Source organism: Equus przewalskii, unplaced genomic scaffold (assembly GCF_037783145.1).
Source record: "Equus przewalskii isolate Varuska unplaced genomic scaffold, EquPr2 ChrUn-10, whole genome shotgun sequence".
NCBI classification, from domain to species: Eukaryota; Metazoa; Chordata; class Mammalia; order Perissodactyla; family Equidae; genus Equus; species Equus przewalskii.
The window spans coordinates 4,185,697-4,205,060 of record NW_027228747.1 but is presented as its reverse complement, the minus strand read 5'-3'; the positions used below and the strand labels follow the sequence as shown (position 1 = coordinate 4,205,060).

The window sequence follows — 19,364 nt, the reverse complement described above, 5'->3', positions numbered from 1 at the left end:
ATAGCTTTAAGGCATTGGCAGTTAAGATAATCAGATCACTAGGATTTAAGTCAGGTGATCATAACATCAGCAGTGGTACATCATATTGATTGTATGTACTCTTGATATAATGTGATGACAGTAGCACTTTACTCTGTGGTCTTCCTCCCAGAAAGCCATAACCACAGTCTAATCATGAGATAAATATCAGAAAATCTCAGTTGAGGGACAGTCTGCAAAATACCTGACCAGGACTTTTCAAAACTGTTAGAGTCATCAAAAACAGTGAAAGTCTAACAAACTGTCACAAACAAGAAGAGCCTAAGCAGACATGACTCCTAAGTGAACTGTGGTATCCTGCATGGGATCCTGGACAGAAAAAGGACATTAGATAAAAACTGAGGAAACCTGAATAAAGTATGTGGACTTTAGTTAATAATAATTATCAAAATAGGTTCATTAATTATAACAAGTATATCATACGAATGTTAGATGTTAATAATAGGTAAAATTGGATGCAGGATATGTGGGAACTCTCTGTTATCTTCACAGTAATTTTGTATACCTAAAATTCTTGTAAAATAAAATTTATTTTTTAAAAAAATCAATAGTATTTGACCTCCCAGGCTGTACTTTATAGATTTGATTTTTTCTGTCTTCTTAGTCATTGCTGTATCTCCATTACCTAGAATAGTGGCCAGCACATTTAGGCTCTCAGTAAATAGTGGTTGATTGGGTGGATAGAAGAGAGCAAGGGAGGATGAATTACAGATAACCTCTAGGTTTCTAACTTAGGCAACTGCGTGGATGGTCCTTTTCACTTACGGAATACAAAAAGTAGAGATTGAAAACTACTCCATGATTTGACAGATGGTATTTTTTTCTTTTGTATCAGTCTGATTAAAGTCAAAATGGTAGCTTCTTGGTTCTTTTCTCTGAGGAGTTAACTCTTCTTTTTCTCTTTTAGGCATACAAAACCTTCGCTAATCGAGTGAACAATTTAAAGAAAAAGCTGGATCAGTTGAAGTCAACTCTTCCAGATCCTGAAGAATCACCAGTCCCTTCGCCAAGCATGGATGCTCCCTCCCCGACTGGTTCTGAGTCTCCTTTTCAGGGAATGGGAGGTGAGGAATCCCAGTCACCAACTGTGGAGAGTGAGAAATCTGCAACACCTGAGCCTGCAACAGATAATCGTGATGTGGAAGACATGGAACTCTCAGATGTGGAAGATGATGGGTCAAAAATCATTGGTATGTCCATATGTGATGAATAGACAGCTTGTTCCTTATCTGCTTTGCTTTCCCACCAGTGAATCTTATCATAGGCAGGTATTAAAAGATAGTTTAATTCTTATAAGATTAGAACACCGATGTAGCATTATTGTCTCTAGAGCGGTGATTTAAGATTTGGTATGCCACATGGGTTAAGAAATATTGCTCATGCCAGCCCTGTGGCCGAGTGGTTAAGTTCGTGTGCTCCGCTTTGGCAGCCCAGGGTTTTGACACTTAAGATCCTGGGTGTGGACATGGCACTGCTCATCAGGCCATGCTGAGGCGGCATCCCACATGCCACAACCAGAAGGACCCACAACTAAAATATACCACTATGTACTGGGGGGATTGGGGGAGGAAAAGCAAAAAAAGGAATTATTGCTTAAGATCTGTGCTGTTCAATTTGGTAGCCATTAGCTACATGTGACTATTGAGCATTTGAAATATGGCCAACTTGAGATGTGCTCTAATTATAAAATAATATACACTGGATTCCAGAAACTTAGTACTTAGTGAAATAACTCATTAATAATTTTTATATTTATAACTTATTGAAATGAAATTATTTGGGATATATTGAGATAAAAGATATTGTTAAAATTAATTTTATCTTTTTTTTTAATGTGGCTACTAGAAAATTTAAACTTACATATGCGGCTTGAATTATATTTCTATTGAACAACACTGCTCTAAAGGGAGGGACTCATACTGGAATTCCTTATTTTCTGTCATTCTTGATCTTAAAGATTCCAGAACCACCATTTGTTAACCATGCTTCCAAAATTAACCTGGATTGGTGAATTGTTTTTCTGATATCTCCAGCTTTTGTAATTGTTCTTATCAGGCAGTTTAACTTCTGTTGAATTTAATGTACTATTCATATACTGCTTAGCTTTTAAAGTATTAAAAGGAGTATATTGCAAAGACATCAAGAGTTAAAACATTGCAGTTTCAAATTAGTGCCTAATTGCACCCCCCCTGTAGGCCAACTTCAGGAAGCTAAAGGAAGATAAATAAAAATATGTACAGAGTTTGTATCTCTTAGAAAGCTCTCAGGTTAACAGAAGAGAAAAGACAGGACAATTTATGACATAAATATTACCAAAAGACAGAACACAACTGTGTACCAAATAATAACATGCTTCCAGAAATGTACAAATTTATTACACAGATACTAAGAAGATGCAAGGAGATCAATAAAAGTAAGATAAAAAATGAATTTGGGGGGCTGGCCCCATGGCCTGATGGTTAAGTACAGCATGCTCTGCTTCAGCGGCCTGGGTTTGGTTTCCAGGTGCAGACCTACACCACTCGTCATTGGCCATGCTGTGGCAGTGACTCACATACAGAATAGAAGAAGATTGACAAAGCATGTTCACTCAGGGCAAATCTTCCTCAGCAAAAAAAAAGAATTTGGAAAAGCAGATATTGAGGGCAGAAAGGATCATATATTATAAAGAGTATGACTTTTTAAAAAATCATGAAGTAGGTGGTTTTCTCTAAAAGCATAGTGCTTTTTACCCCCAAATGAGGAAATATTAGGACATGTTGTTTCATACTGAAAGTACCATCTGGAAAGTTTTAGGATGCATTATCATGTCCTTCCTTTGTTTCAACAGTAGAGGACAGGAAGGAAAAACCTATGGAGAAGTCTGCTGTATCCACTTCTGTACCTACAAAGCCAACAGAAAGTATCTCAAAGGCCTCTTCGTGTACCCCAGTGCCTGTGACCATGACAGCAACTCCACCTCTTCCAAAGCCTGTGAATACTTCTCTTCTTTCCCCTTCCCCAGCATTGGCTTTGCCAAACCTGGCTAACGTGGATCTGGCAAAGATCAGTTCCATCCTCAGCAGCCTGACATCAGTCATGAAAAATACTGGTAAGTGAGCCTAGTAAAGAGGATAAAAAGCTGATTTCCATGTTTCTAATTGAACTATCAGCCTGGTTTTTTTTGTAACTTTTTTAAAATTAAAAGTAATTTTTTGAATTAAAAAATAAAGCCAATACATGGTCATTATAGAAAAATTAAAAAATAAAGAGAATAAAATAAATATCCATAATCCCACTACTCCAAAGGGGAAACTACTTGTGTCTAACCATACAAGTCCTATGGATAAATGAATGTTTGGGGAGATTAAATATTTGTAGTAATTTTTCTTTTAATAATTAAAGCATAGTGCATATACTGTTTTGAAACCAGCTATTAGAAATTTACATATCATGAATGTTTTTGTAAGTCAATAAATATTCATCTATATAATTTTTAGTAGTTACATAGCATTTAATGATTTATCTAAGCCTTTATTATTGAATATCTAGTATGTTTCCAATTTTTCACTGTTATAAATAATACTATAATGAACAACCTTGATGCTAAAATTTTACGCATAACCCTTCCTAAAAGAGTTGGTGAATACACAGGGCTTTTCTTTCCAATGGAAATTTTAATGAAAGTATACAAAAATAGAGTACCTCCACTTACTCATCCTCAGCACTGTAAACACATGGCCAGTCTTGTTTCTTCTCTGTCCAACCCAATCCTGATTATTTTGTAGAAAATCGCAATTATTTTATTTCTTCATAAATACTTTGTATATTATTATTTCTTTTTTTTTTCTTTTGAGGAAGATTAGCCCTGAGCTAACATCTGCTGCCAGTCCTCCTCTTTTTGCTGAGAAATACTGGCTGTGAGCTAACATCCATGCCCATCTTCCTCTACTTTATATGTGGGATGCCTGCAACAGCATGGCTTGACAAGCAGTGCGTAGATCTGCACCGGGAATACGAAGCGGTGATCCCCAGGCCACCGAAGCAGTACGTGCAAACTTAACTGCTGCGCCGCCGGGCCAGCCCCTTAAATACAAGTTTTAAAAGATAAAGACTCTTGGGGCCAGCCCCATGGCCGAGTGGTTAAGTTCGCACGCTCCGCTTTGGCAGCCCAGGGTTTCACCAGTTCGGATCCTGGGTGCAGACATGGTACTGCTCATCAGGCTACGCTGAGGCAGCATCCCACATGCCACAACTAGAAGGACCCACAACTAAAAAGATATACAACTATATACTGGGGGGATCTGGGGAGAAAAACCAGGAAAAAAATGTGTTAATAAAAGATAAAGACTCTTAAAAAAAGTCAGCATGTAGGTTTTTTAAGTCTTTTCATATTATAACTAAAATGATCTCCAAAAATGTGCTATTTTATGTTCCAGGTATATGAAAGTTCCTGTTGTTCCTCAACCTCTCCAACACTGTTTTGTTTTGTTTTAATCTTTGTCAAATTCAATCTTAAAAAGTCATTTGTTTTAATTTGTATTCCTTTGATTAAAGATGTGGTTAAAATTCTTTTTGTTCACTTATCTATTTTACTTTGTGAAATACTTGTTCATATTTTTGGTCATTAAAATATCAATCCAGTGTTTAAAATGTAAAGGAAGTTGTTTATATAATCTCATTTAAGAGGCCATTTCACAAGCAACTTACTAATCACCTGGAATTATGCAGTGGTTGAGTTAGACAATTGTAATGGCCCTGATCATAGTCAGTCAGCAGGACTCTGAGCTGTAGGTGCCATTTGGTAGAGATAAAAGAAATAAATTCCCTGGTCTCTTCCTGTTGAGTCTTTTGAAACTAATGAATACATATGAAAAAAACTTAAAACTTGTTTATTTTAGGAGTGTTCCAAATAGTTGACAGCAAATCTTAGTCTGATTTTCAGATTTTTTCTTTGTGCAAGCCATGATATGGATCATTTGTGGATCAGTCAAAAAAGAATTCCCGGTAAACATACCAAACTCCATTAAGTGAGTGGAAAGTATGAATTTAAAGGTAATTTTTGAATTGCAATTTTTTGAGTTAATCTTTCTGCCACCAGGGGTCAGTCCTGCATCAAGACCTTCTCCAGGAACTCCTACAAGTCCCAGCAACCTCGCCAGTGGCCTGAAAACACCCGCACCTGCCACGACCACATCTCACAACCCTCTGGCAAACATCCTCTCGAAGGTGGAGATCACCCCAGAGAGCATTCTGTCTGCTCTTTCCAAAACCCAGACGCAGTCGGCCCCTGCACTGCAAGGTAAACGGGCATGTGCCGGAGGGCCTTGCATTGTGAGTGTTCGTCTCTGGCTTAATCCTGGATTTTATCTCAGATCCAAAACCATGGAATGTTTAATACAGTTTATTCATTATTCTCTTTATGTTTATCACCTACGAGCTGGCACTTACAGAATTATAAAATATCAAAGCTGAGAAAGACTTTAAATATCGTCTAGTCTAATCCCCTCCTTTTGAGGTGAGGAAATCAAGGCTCAGTGAGGTGATGTGACCTGAAGCAGGTCACACATCTATCTATTCGGTGATGAGCTGAGACTAAAAGTCAGATTTCTTGACTGGAGTCCAGTATTCTTTCACCTATACCATGACACCCCTAGGAGCTTCATTTATCCTAGCTCTTAGTACAGGTTAGGATATATTGCGGTTTACGTTTTTGGGTTTTTTTTAAGATTTTATTTCTTTTTCCTTTTTCTCCCCAAAGCCCCCCGGTACATAGTTATATATTCTTCGTTGTGGGTCCTTCTAGTTGTGGCATGTGGGACGCTGCCTCAGCATGGTTTGATGAGCAGTGCCATGTCCGCGCCCAGGATTCGAACCAACGAAACACTGGGCCACCTGCAGTGGAGCTCGCGAACCCAACCACTCGGCCATGGGGCCAGCCCTGAGGTTTATATATTTTAATATTAAACAAAGCTAAAGACAGTAAGAAAGGTCAATCTGCTATCAAAAATCTTATGAGACATGTTTATCTCTTTTTTTTATGTCCTCATGTTTTATAGAGGCCTATATTTATAGAGTACATCTTTTATGTTTTCTCCTACCTATAATCTCTACCTTATGTGAACCTCTATTCAGCTTTGCTAATTATTTCTTTTGTGCCTAAAAATGTCTACTTCTAACATTTTTTCATAAATCTTACCTGCTCTTTGTTCTCAGACCCTCCAGATAGCAACATAACCTTTTTTAAATACCTCAGTATAATTATTCAATGAATTACAAATACCAGAACGGTATCTTCAATATAGTGATTTACTCTGTATCAGTAATTCTCAACCAGGAGCCTTCAGGGGATATTTGGCAATGTCTGAAGACATTTTTGTTTGTCACAACTGGGGTAGGGGTGCTACTACATCTAGCGGACAGAGGCCAGGGATGCTGCTAAACATCCTGCAATGCACAGGACAGCCCTAACAACAAAGAATTATCCAGCCCAAAATGCCAATAGTGCTGAGATTGAGAAATCCTGCTTTATATGAATAGAGAGCAGTACAGGTATCTATTAATTTTCTTATTCTCTAAACTGTTCTATAAGTGGGTCAGCCAAGCACTACATTAGAGTGAACTTTGTCTTAAGATATAGGAGAATTTTGTTAGAAAGAACTAAATACTATTAGATAATAATCCACAGCCCCCATATCTTGGGACCAGCAGTAAAGAATTAATGATGATACTACAGCGCGTCTTAGACTGCTAATTTCAGGGATAGTTAGTTTGAGAGATTGGCATATTTATAATTTCTCCCTTCTAGTCTCTCTTCTATCACCATTCTATAGTTAAAGTAAAAATCTTGAACTCACTTTTATTTTTGCTTCTTATATTGATAAAATACTTCCTCTTAAAGAAGAAGGTTTTCCTTTCAGCAAATTGTTGCAACAGTATCATGTGGACCTTCTCATCAGGCAAAATTTGAACAGAACTAAATGTATTCTGACAAAATGAAAGCGGGAATCCCAGAAAACAACCTTTGTGGAATGACAGGGTAGTTCATCATCTTTCATTTCCTTATGAAAAGTGGAATTCTCCTTGACTTTTTTTTTTTTTAAAGATTTTATTTTTTTCCTTTTTCTCCCCAAAGCCCCCCGGTACATAGTTGTATATTCTTCATTGTGGGTCCTTCTAATTGTGGCATGTGGGACGCTGCCTCAGCGTGGTTTGATGAGCACTGCCATGTCCGCACCCAGGATTCGAACCAACGAAACACTGGGCCGCCTGCAGCAGAAGAGCGTGCAAACTTAACCGCTCGGCCACGGAGCCAGCCCCTCTCCTTGACTTTTAAAAGAACTACATCCAGTGACTTAAATAGATGTGTTTCTTCAAAGACTGTAAAGGAAATCTCTTAGAACTGTGCTCTGATTTTGTCACTCACAGCCCTTATTGACAGATAAGGCTCAACACAAAAGAACTTCAGTGAGCAGAGGTCCATTGAGTATGGCTTGTTAAGATTGAAGAAAAGTAATATCTAGTGGTGAGAGGTTATTTCACCTATACCAGAAATCTGATTAGTATCTATTAGGAAGGGGAAAATTATATAGCCAGGGAACTTTTTGGAAATCAAGCATGGATTTTTTTTTTTAAGAGTATAGTAAACAATATTCCAGTTATTTGGGTATTATTGAATATTGCCACATACCATTATTTAAAAGTAGACGGTAGTGGGGCTGGCCCCGTGGCCGAGTGGTTAAGTTCGCGTGCTCTGCTGCAGGCGGCCCAGTGTTTCGTTGGTTCGAATCCTGGGCGCAGACATGGCACTGCTCATCAGACCACGCTGAGGCAGCGTCTCACATACCACAACTAGAAGGACCCACAACGAAGAATATACAACTATGTACTGGTGGGCTTTGGGGAGAAAAAGGAAAAAATAAAATCTTTAAAAAAAAAAAAGTAGGTGGTAGTTAAAAATATTACAAGGATGGAGTGGCCTTAAAGTTCATCAGACCTTAAATCTCTTAGCAAATATGGATTAAAATTGAAATTTTGAAGAAACATTAATTGAAGTATTATGTGGAATATTATTTTCTTTCACCATATCGTTATCAAGGAAAAGTTTTAGTATATGAGTTAAAGCTATAAGTTTGAGTGAAATGTACATAGAAAGTTTTCATTTATGACCATAAATTGGGTAAATCTTCTGAAATATGATTGACTTTATGGGACTGTCTGTTATGTCTTTGTCAAGTATTTTTCTAAAAAGTCTTCTACAGGAGCAGTTTGCTTTGGTGGACTTCAGCCTTTGCCCCAAAGAATTGTTTCTCAGTGCTTCTGAGGTTTTGTCTGTCAGTGAGTAGGGTTGAATCTCATCAGTGTCAACCTGGATAGATCAGTAATCTTTGAATTTTCTAAGCTCTAAGATGGTGATTGTGTGTTTCCTTGTGAAAGGATCAGTGCCCCTGATGGTCTAGCTTTGTAAGTGTTTATGGTGTATGTTTGTATATTTATTCTTGCTACATTTTACAACGAAAAATGATAACTAAAAACATTGTTTCCCCAAAGGAAACACTAGTCTAGCAAGAGATGCATCTTGAAAAAAGTGTTGCTGTTCAAATAAATTTCTGCGATTTGCATATGCTCTATCCCTTTTTAGAATAACAGTGTACATTAAAGTATTAGAGACAGTTGTGGAGGCTGGACAGGAAGGGTAGGGCAGAATATCTCTTTGCATTTAGGAAACAGTTCCACCGATCAAACATTAAGAAATACTGGCTTAAAGTGTTATTTTAAGAATAATTTTGCCCCCTTTCTTTCTCTGCTTTGTCTTGTTTAAACTAGGAATGATTCTGACACTAAAATCTCCCCCTTTCCTGTTGACTTTTATTATGCCTTGTTGGACTTGTTTTGTGACTGTACTGGAAACATTTCAGTGATTTGCTCTCTTTATATTGATAAATAGGTCCAGTGTTTTCTGTGAAATTTAGCCATTGCTTGTTTGGTCTGGATTCCCTTAGGCCTCATGTTTTAATGTCTATCTGGTTCCCACTGGCATGAATGAGAATATCCTGTTAGCCTACCTTGTTTTTATTGTAAGGTAGGGAGTTGTTCTTCTTAATTCCTCTAATCTTTGTTTCTACAGGCCTGTCATCTTTACTTCAGAGCGTTACTGGGAACCCAGTTCCAGCCTGTGAAGCTACATCCCAGATTACTTCAGCTTCCCCTGCCAGTACCACAGTCTCTAGCATAAAAGGAAGAAATCTGCCCTCCAATACCCAATCCTTTATTCCCAAAAGCTTCAACTATTCTCCTAATTCATCAACTTCTGAAGTGTCTTCAACTTCAGCCAGCAAGGCCTCAATTGGGCAAAGCCCAGGGCTCCCAAGCACTACTTTCAAGCTCCCGTCCAACTCTCTGGGGTTTTCAGGTACTCACAATACTAGCCCTGCTGCCCCACCTACTGAAGTTGCCATGTGCCAATCTTCAGAGATCTCCAAACCAAAGCTGGAGTCCGAGTCCACCTCCCCAAGCCTGGAAATGAAGATCCACAACTTCTTAAAAGGTAATCCCGGTTTCAGTGGCTTAAATTTAAACATCCCAATCTTGAGCAGTTTGGGGTCCAGTGCCCCAGCAGAAAACCATCCCTCAGACTTCCAGCGTGGCCCTACTAGCACGTCAGTCGACAACATTGATGGAACCCCTGTGCGTGATGAACGGAGTGGGACACCCACCCAGGATGAGATGATGGACAAGCCCACATCCAGCAGTGTAGATACCATGTCCCTGCTTTCTAAGATTATTAGCCCTGGTTCCTCAACACCCAGCAGTACAAGATCACCACCCCCTGGGAGAGAGGAAAGCTACCCCCGGGAGCTCTCCAGTTCTGCATCTACATATCGACCCTTTGGCCTGGGGAGTGAATCACCCTATAAGCAGCCTTCTGATGGAATGGAGAGACCATCTTCCCTGATGGACTCTTCACAGGAAAAGTTCTATCCAGATACTTCTTTCCAGGAAGATGAGGATTACCGAGATTTTGAGTATTCAGGGCCTCCACCCTCTGCCATGATGAACCTAGAGAAGAAACCAGCCAAGTCTATCCTGAAATCAAGCAAGCTTTCTGATACCACCGAGTACCAGCCAATCCTGTCCAGTTATAGCCACAGGGCCCAAGAATTTGGGGTAAAGTCTGCCTTCCCTCTATCTGTAAGGGCCCTCTTGGACTCTAGTGAGAACTGTGACCGTCTCTCATCTTCCCCTGGGCTATTTGGTGCCTTCAACATAAGAGGGAATGAACCTGGGTCTGACCGGTCACCATCACCGAGTAAGAATGATTCATTTTTCACCCCTGACTCCAACCACAATAGCTTGTCTCAATCTACCACTGGGCATCTCAGTTTGCCACAGAAGCAGTACCCAGACTCTCCTCACCCAGTTCCACATCGTTCCCTTTTCTCTCCGCAGAATACCCTTGCCGCTCCCACGGGCCACCCACCCACATCAGGCGTGGAGAAAGTCCTGGCCTCCACCATTTCCACCACATCGACGATTGAGTTTAAGAATATGCTTAAAAACGCCTCACGAAAGCCCTCAGATGATAAGCATTTTGGCCAGACTCCCAGCAAGGGCACTTCAAGTGATGGTGTCAGTCTCTCAAACCTCGCCCAGCCCAGCTTGACCACCACTGATCAGCAGCAGCAAGAAGAGCACTACCGCATAGAAACCCGAGTCTCCTCTTCCTGCTTAGACTTGCCTGATAGTACGGAAGAAAAAGGGGCCCCTATAGAAACCTTGGGTTATCATAACGCATCCAATAGGAGGATGTCAGGGGAGCCAATACAGACCGTAGAGTCCATCCGAGTTCCTGGGAAGGGAAATAGAGGACATGGGCGTGAGGCTTCAAGGGTGGGTTGGTTTGATCTGAGCACCTCGGGCAGCTCTTTTGACAATGGCCCCTCAAGTGCCTCTGAGTTGGCATCCCTTGGGGGTGGGGGCAGCGGAGGCCTCACTGGCTTTAAAACAGCACCATACAAGGAACGGGCACCCCAGTTTCAGGAAAGTGTCGGCAGCTTTCGTTCCAACAGTTTCAACTCAACATTTGAGCATCATCTCCCCCCGTCCCCCTTGGAACATGGGACACCCTTCCAGAGAGAGTCAGTGGGGCCATCATCTGCCCCACCTGCCCCTGCTAAGGATCATGGTGGTATCTTCTCTCGAGATGCACCCACTCATCTACCCTCTGTGGATCTTTCGAACCCCTTCACAAAGGAGGCAGCCCTGGCCCATGCTGCCCCACCCCCTCCTCCTGGAGAGCACAGCGGAGTTCCTTTCCCCACTCCACCCCCTCCTCCACCCCCTGGGGAACATAGCAGCAGTGGTGGGAGTGGTGTCCCCTTTTCTACTCCACCTCCTCCTCCACCCCCTGTTGACCACGCTGGGGTTGTACCCTTCCCAACCCCACCACTGGCAGAGCACGGAGTGGCAGGGGCCATTGCAGTATTTTCCAAGGACCGTAGTTCTCTCCTTCAAGGGACCCTGGCTGAGCATTTTGGGGTGCTTGCAGGACCCAGGGACCATGGGGGCCCTACTCAACGGGACCTCAACGGCCCTGGCCTTAGCCATGTACGCGAGAGCCTGAGCCTACCCTCCCACTCTCTGGAGCACCTGGGCCCAGCTCATGGAGGAGGAGGTGGGGGAGGCAGCAACAGCAGCAGTGGCCCCCCCTTGGGTCCCTCACACAGAGACGCCATCAACCGGAGTGGTATGATTTTGCGGAATCCCCGGCCAGACTTTCGGCCTAGGGAACCTTTTCTCAGCAGAGACCCGTTCCACAGTTTAAAGAGACCCAGGCCACCTTTTGCTAGGGGCCCTCCGTTCTTTGCACCAAAACGCCCATTCTTCCCTCCCAGGTACTGATGGAAACCAAGGGAAAGGCATTCTGAACAGTCTAGAGAGCATTGGAAGTAGGAGTTTGGTTTATTATTGTTGTTGTTTATATTTGTTTTCCCTCCTTTGACTTATTTTCTTTTTATTATGACAAAGGGTCTCCCTTCCAAATTAAAAAGTCATATATGCTTACATTTCACTATTCCATCCAGTCCTTCCTCCCACTGCAACTTACCTACCCTTCCCAAGTTGTTTGTATTTTACAGGGGAGGGGGCAAAGAAACACAACCAAAGCCACTTCATTTGGCTGGGGGTTTGAGGGGCGGGGAGGAAAACAAATCTTATTTCACCCCATCTATTGAAGAGTATTATTACATTTGAAATAAAACTTCCATCAGTACAGATAATAACACGTGCAATGTTGGGATGTTATTTTGGGCTTGGCTTATCAAGTAGTCAATGGAAAGATTCCTGTCCCCTTCTCCAGCTAAGTAACTGCTGTAACCAGCTTGGCTCCTTTCCCTGTATGCTCTCTGCCCTGCTAACAGCCAAGAGATGTTGCAAGGGAGGAAATGTGGGAGACCTTGGACCTGTCAAGTTTGTTTGTTTTTGTTTTGTTTTTATTTTTAAAGGCATGTCGAAGTTGAGTTCTTTACCTTTCTCCTGAAATCTTAATTTTATTTTATTTTTAATCACCCTCTTCTAAAGTACCATCAGGCAGTAACTTTGGGGAGATAAAAAACCTCATTGTATCGTAGCAAAAATTTTCCTCTTTATCCTTGGAATGAAAGAGAGTTGACTGGGTATAATTTCAAGGTTAAAATAAGGAGTAAGTACAAAATGGAGTTAGAGAAAGGAACCATTAATGGTGTGATATGACCTGCCCTTCCTTCATAAACCAGAGAGAATAAATGGGAAACGTTTTCAAGGTAGTTTCACACGTCTTGCACCAAGCTCTTCCTGCTTTTCTTCTTGACTGACTTTTTCTCCCTCAGTTTTCACTTCTACTTTGACCAGAAAGAAAGTCACTACAGTTGACAGTTGCTACAAGGGGGCAACTGGAATATTATCCCTATATTTTTCATAGCAGTAGACATTTTTACCGTGGTGCCTCCCTAATGGGAGTGAGGTTTGGGGGCGGTCTTCAGCAAGGGTTAACTACCAGGGGAAGGCAATTACTTGTCTTCATCTTCCTTTTCCCCTTGCCTAGTCCCGTCTGCACCTGTGTTGTTGGTATTTCAGAGGAGGAGATTCAATAGCATTTTCTTTATATTATACCTCTCTAGATATGTCTTAGTGACAAGTGGGTATTACCATACATATCTCTACAGAGAAACAGGAAGACCTGATAAATCCAAACTTACCCCACTCTACAGATAGCCTGTCCCATTTCAAGGCTCAAGCCTTATTTTCACCTCCCACTCCCAATAGGAAATAAGGTTTCTACCCTTAGTCATTTTACATGAGAAAGAAGTGCTTTTCTTCTCCCTGAACTGAAAGACTTCTTGTTTGTATTTCTACAACTAGTACTGGGAAAAAGACAATCACTGCACTTTGCGTGTTTATATCTTTCTATCTAGGGACACTGAAAAGCAAATGTTACTTTACTACATTTTTTATTTAGTGTCTTGCCCTAAGGTACACACTGGTAATCCCCAGCTAGATGAGTAAAACGATACGTGTTGAGTTGAGTGTTTTAGGGAATCTTGGCAAGTTTCCTCTGTTCTTCCAAGTTAGTGTAGAACTAAATCTAGGAAGTACGGGGATTACTATTGTAGAGCGGACAATGTAGTGACGAAGATGATTGTCTCCGAATAAACTTGCTTTGCAGATACAAAACAGCTTAAACCAGTGTGTGTCATAGTTTGGGAGTTTTTTGTAATTTATTCCATGTTATTTATTTGGGCTCGCCATGTGTTCTGTGGTTAGGATGCTGCAAGTTATTCATCTTCCTAATGCATTTTGGTCTTAAGCCAACTGTTCTTTCTTTGACCCTCTCAAGCGTCTCTGTCCTGTAGTTCTCCCCACGAAAATGCATGATACCATGACCTTGTATGTGGGATGGGGGTATATAGTGTAGCAAAGCCAAGAAACAATATAGTTATATTGAGTCCTAAGACATTTGTTTAGGGAAAAGTGTGAGAGAGTGAGGGTGGGGGGAGGGGGAGGGAGAGTTCTATTTGACTTAAAACTGAAATTGATTTTTTTTTTTTGCAGAAATTAAGTGGGATGTTTTTCATTCTAGAATAAAAGAATGTGAATTCTTTCTGCTGCTCTTGTTTAAGCTAAGTAGTGTTTACTTGAAAAGGCTCTCTGACCATTTGATTTTATGAGAAAATGTAGGGATGTCAGGAAAGTGGCTTCCTGAATGTTGGGGTAGGGTAATTGCCCTCAAAAGCATGATGGCTAATACGCGAAGGAAAGACCTTGTTGTACAGTTTATAAGATGGACTTTTAAGGGTTGGTTTTTTTGTGGGGTGTTTTGTTTTTTAAGCCACAGAATCCTCAATGCGTTTGTTGCAGGCTGAAAATGAGGATTTGTATGTGACTGTCAGCTGTTAACTTTAAGGAAATCTGTCTACAGCAGTAAATGAAGATGACAATGTATATATGTGATATAGTGAAACAAAAAAACAATTCTGATATTCATAACATTGAAACAAAGGGGTTTTATTCTTTCTGTGTCTGTGATTTAAAACTCCATGCCCATGCTCTGACTTTTGTATTTCAACCTGAGTTTAAAAAAATAAACAAGATATTTTTTAAAGAAAGCATAACATAGTGTGTCTTGGCAAGGACATGATTCATATGAAAGCAAAATAATGTGAAGTTGTCACTAAGGACCTTGGTGCTCACTGTAAAATCACAGACAGAGAATTGGTGGGAGTCGTGAATACACTGGTACCACTTACAACTCAGTGACACAGTATCAGAAATTGAGTCCTTCAGTATTTTGTAAGAGTTCACTTTCAGTCAAGCGTAGATGAGAGCTCTCTCCCTGCACCCCTCTGCCCTCCCAACGGCTGAGAGTAAATAGAACTTGGTTTGATTCCAGGGAGGGTAAAATGATCAGAGAGTAGGACTTTTATCCTTTCCGATCCCAGGAATACAATGTTTGTGGTATATATGGTACAGCAAACCTGTTTAGATAATGTGAATATGCTAAACTTCCTAATTGCAGAATATTCACTACCAATCCTGAAGTTACTGGGTCATGCAGAATTAAGCTTCAGCTGTTATTGTTTTGAAGCCGCTGTAAATTACTGCTTTTTCCCCTTTTTTCCTGCCCTCTCTCCTCCACCTTTTTTTTTTGAATGGGTGGGGGTGCCTGTTAAGATTAAAATTAGATATGTTGGATTGATATTCTCACATGTTCAGTGTGGAAAACAAAACAAGTACATGCTTTAGAGGCAACAACAATGAAATCCTTTTGAAATGTGTATTAATATCATTTAATAAAATAACTAGTTCTAAAGGTTTGACATTTTTCTTTGAGATTTGGGGCTTTGACCAAGGGCCCTGGCTTCTCTGTTGAGTGCAAATAGGAGGGAACTTCTCCAGGAGTTGAAACTGCTGCTTTGTGGAGGCCCGTGGTTGAAAAACCCAAATTTTCTCCAACAAAGACCTTACATGACTGTCCAGGGCTGAAGGTGAAACCAACTACAGAATGCAGAAAGAAAAGCCTGGATATTTCTCCGAAGATAACGATTGTATTGGCTTTTGGTCTAAAAGTGTGTACGGGGTAGAGGTGCTAATGTATGTGCCTGCCCATTTCTGAGGCACACACAAAGATGCCACTGACCACCTATCTTGTCCCTTCCTTGTTACCACTTGGCAATTTCCTCTCTTCCAGCCATTCCTTCTTTTTTTTTTTTAATCTATTTCCCCAATATTATGTTTTTGTTTTCCAGTTTAATAAAGTATGGTTTCCTTTGTTGTGTGGTTGACTTTTCCCCTCTCACATTGATCTGGTCCAGCTGTCCCCTTTGACTTCTGCACTCAGTGTCACTGAAGGCAATCTGAGCCTCTAAGATCTTCATGGCCTCGTGGGTTTTCTGTTTGATCCTTTGTATAATTCAGTTTTGGAAAGGATGATGGGTGGGGTGAGATGAAGATGTTCAGGGAGTGGTTGGTAATGGGATATACTGTATGGATAATTATTTGTGTATGTCTTCAAAAAATTGTACAATTGTAAGCAAAGAAGTATTTTTAAAACAAGCATAGAATTGGGCTGGGGGTGGTGGTAGAGATCCTTCTGGCCAATTATTTGCCCACATCTACCCATCTTGCTGCATATTGGCAGTCTGTCATACAGAAGTCACACTTAACCCCTCTCTCTTGTCCGATCTCTTTTTCATAACCTAGTGAGGCTTAATAAATGGAATGTTGGCTTTAAGGGGTAAAGAGAGTCACCACATGTAGACCAGGCCTAAGTCACTGGCAGGGTATAAGGCTCTAAATAGCAGCCTTAATTACGTGAAGCTACACACGTGTGTCACCAGACACTTCAGAAATAGCGGCCCAGGAACACACCCAGTGGGTAGGGTGTACCACTGTACTGGACGATTCTGGAATGTGGCTCACCCTTTCTTGTCCCCTCTGGGGACCTTGATTTGCCCACCTGATTCCTGTCTCCACCCCCAAGGGAGCAACAGCTTATTTAGACTTCCTCACTGGCCTTTCTGGTCATGTTGAAAATTCATTAAGTTCCTCCCCCTAAATTGTTTTATTTAAGCCAATCTTGTAGAGGAGGGATGAATTACCCCCTGATGTATGTAGACAGTAACACAAACACCATCTGAATGGGTTTTGGGGTATTGGGGCGTTTCTCATACTTGTTTATGAGTAACTGGACAAGTCTGGGCAGCTGCTGTTTATAATTGCTGAGTAATAACTCACTGAGGCGGCCTAGACAAAGCTATGAGAGGGACACCAGTAAGTGAGATGGGGCTCTTAAGTAAACATCCTGTTTTCCCTTCGCCTGTGTAGAAGTAAAGGGAAGCCTATATGCTTTAAAGGAAAGGAGCAAGTGCAATGTAAAACTATCGAATTCTAACTGTAGGGGGAGGACAGGAGAAACTTTTTCTGCTTAGTTATAAATTTGAGGGGAAGGGGATAAGAAGGTTGAGATCTATTTAGAAATTGATATTTCAGTTACCTTATGGTTCCGTTATTTTATTTTATTTTTTCCTGTCCTTTCCATTTGTTCTCACTGTTGCACAAGTTAAAAGTTGAGAATACAGATGTGGGTGGAGGGGCTAGTGAGCAATGCCAACAGGAAAAAAAAAAACCACAGCCTATGGGTTTTTGTGTTTGACTCAAAAGGGTGTTGGCTGAACCAGTCCACCCTGGATCTGTCGGGGTTCATAGCAGATTAGATGTTCCAGGAACTAACTTCTTCATCCCCCCTTATTTTTGAGAATTACTCAAGTCCATTGCCACATAGTTTGTGGAAAAGAGATAAGGGGACTTGAAACTTCTTACACTTTTATTGGGGTATTTCAGTTGGAATGGGTAGAAAGAAAGGAGATGGACAGCATCTAGTTCCTTCTGTTTCCCGCTTTGCACCTACATGAGACAATACTTAAGGTCCCGTATCTTTTAAGTAGCCAATCGTTGCCAAGGGCAGTAGAGATTAGTAAAGGATTATTCTGAAATCTTGGTTATTGGGTAGTGGGCCTTAATTTATTGCTTTCTACAGATGAATCTAGGACCTTCTTTAAAAGTGCTTTGCTCTTTCCTTTGTTTTTTACTTAAGCTTGGAACCCAAGGTGACACATCCCTGCACTGGCTCCTGTGTTTGGGAGACTTCCTTATATTTTTCCCTTGGCCTTGACCTGACAAATCAGGTCAGGTCAAGGTAGGGGTGGAGGTGGCTGTTTCATTGTTTCTCTTCTACCGACTTAAGAGATGTCTTGAAGGAGGGAAATCTTAGAGATTTTAGGTGAGTTCAAGGCTTTGTTTTCAAAGCTAAGTTGACCTTATCCCCATGCTTCAGATAGGAAGCTCCCCTTCTTTGTTTACTCAGCAAAGTTGGCTGGACTTTTTCTCCCTTTGTGGCATCTTGCAGTAAAAGCTAGGCTCTTTTCTAGATTTTCATTGCTAGGGAAAAATTTTTTAAATAAACATAACCTCTCCACACCACTTACTGTACCTTTAGAACCAGTAGCTAGTTCTTTGGGCCTCAAAAGCATTTGGCAGCAATGATAGAAACATTTCTTTATATATCTTACCTTCTTAAGTTTCTCTTTTTTACCTCTAGTATCTTTTCTATCTCCTTGTGGCAAGGAAATTTTTGCTTCTAAGAGCTGAGATAGATTTGGAGGTACGTTTTGATGCCAATGAAGATTGGGATCTTTACCTTTAATGGAGAGCATTCTCACATATAGTTTAAGATTATAAAAGCAATACCTCCTCAGCCAAAGCTTTAGCTAACTTAAGATGTCTAAGTGGAGTAAAGCTGAGAGTTTCCCAAAACTTGACTAAGGATCTAGGATACCCTTTACTGGGATTCCCTTTTCCCTAGACCTCTGTGAAATCATCTGGCATTTTTCCCTTAACCTTAGGCTGGTAGAGAAAATTTGGTAAGACACCTCTTTTCTTGGCTTTTTACTGGACCCACCTGTCCACCCTATATTAAAGGCCTCGGCCTCTTTGGCCCCAAAGGCTCCAAGTAGTATACGCTGGAGAGAAAAACGGAGCTGCGCTACCAAACATGCATTATGACTATGCTGGTCCCTGAGAGACAGTATGGCATGGCATAACACAAGCTTTGGATTCAGAAAGACTGGTGCTTGACTTCTCTGAGGGTCATTTGCCTTGCTTCAAAGGGAGCATAAGAAGAGCTATTACTTGTCAGGGTTGTTCTAGGAATTAAATGAGATAGTGAAGGCTTAGCACTTGGCACATAGTAGTAGTTTGGTGATATTCTGGGTGGAAGGTAAGAGCAGTTTTAGGCATAAACATTTGCTGGGCAGGCTAATGGGTTAAAATTCCCTGAGGCTGAGACATGCTGTCACAAATCAGAAGTTGTAGAAGAATCAGTGATTAATGAATTGTCCTTAGCTAGCTTGCTGCTTGCTTGCTTGCTTGCTAGCTAGCTTGTTAGTTTGTTAACTAGCTTGCTTGCTACAGGGGGAGGAATGGAATAATTTGACATTCCTTCCTGCACTGCAACACGAGTTACATAGGTGATGTAGTAGTTGATTGATCAGCATCCCCTGAGCACCGAGCTCAGTGCATTGCACACAGTAAGCAGCCAGTAAATGTTTGAGGGATGAGTGCAGGGAGCTGCCATAACAGTGTAGCCAACTTATTCCACCATCTGTCTACTGTCCTTAAAAAAGAAGACAAGGTAGAATGATCAAAGAATGTGTGTGTCCGTATATGTATCCTGTGGGGTTTCAAGTCAATACATGATTGGTACATTCTTAATAATTATTTACTGAGCGTATCATTTTGTTGCCTGCAATATA

At 41.0% G+C, this 19,364-nt stretch overlaps 1 protein-coding gene across 8 annotated transcripts in view; it reads left to right on the top strand.

Annotated features, from left to right (window-relative positions):
- The window catches only part of RPRD2 (regulation of nuclear pre-mRNA domain containing 2), an 89,111-nt gene extending 73,280 nt beyond the window's left edge, over positions 1–15,831 (top strand). For 4 of the 8 annotated variants that reach the window (XM_070607121.1, XM_070607120.1, XM_070607123.1 and 1 more), the window contains 4 exons: positions 947–1,229; positions 2,870–3,130; positions 5,120–5,320; positions 9,146–15,831. In XM_070607121.1, the coding sequence (XP_070463222.1) occupies positions 947–1,229; positions 2,870–3,130; positions 5,120–5,320; positions 9,146–11,919 (3,519 nt within the window). In that variant the 3' untranslated portion in view covers positions 11,920–15,831. The remainder of the gene's footprint in view (positions 1–946; positions 1,230–2,869; positions 3,131–5,119; positions 5,321–9,145) is intronic. The other 4 variants (XM_070607126.1, XM_070607125.1, XM_008514908.2 and 1 more) reach the window with 2 other exon arrangements.
- Positions 15,832–19,364: the final 3,533 nt, after the last annotated feature.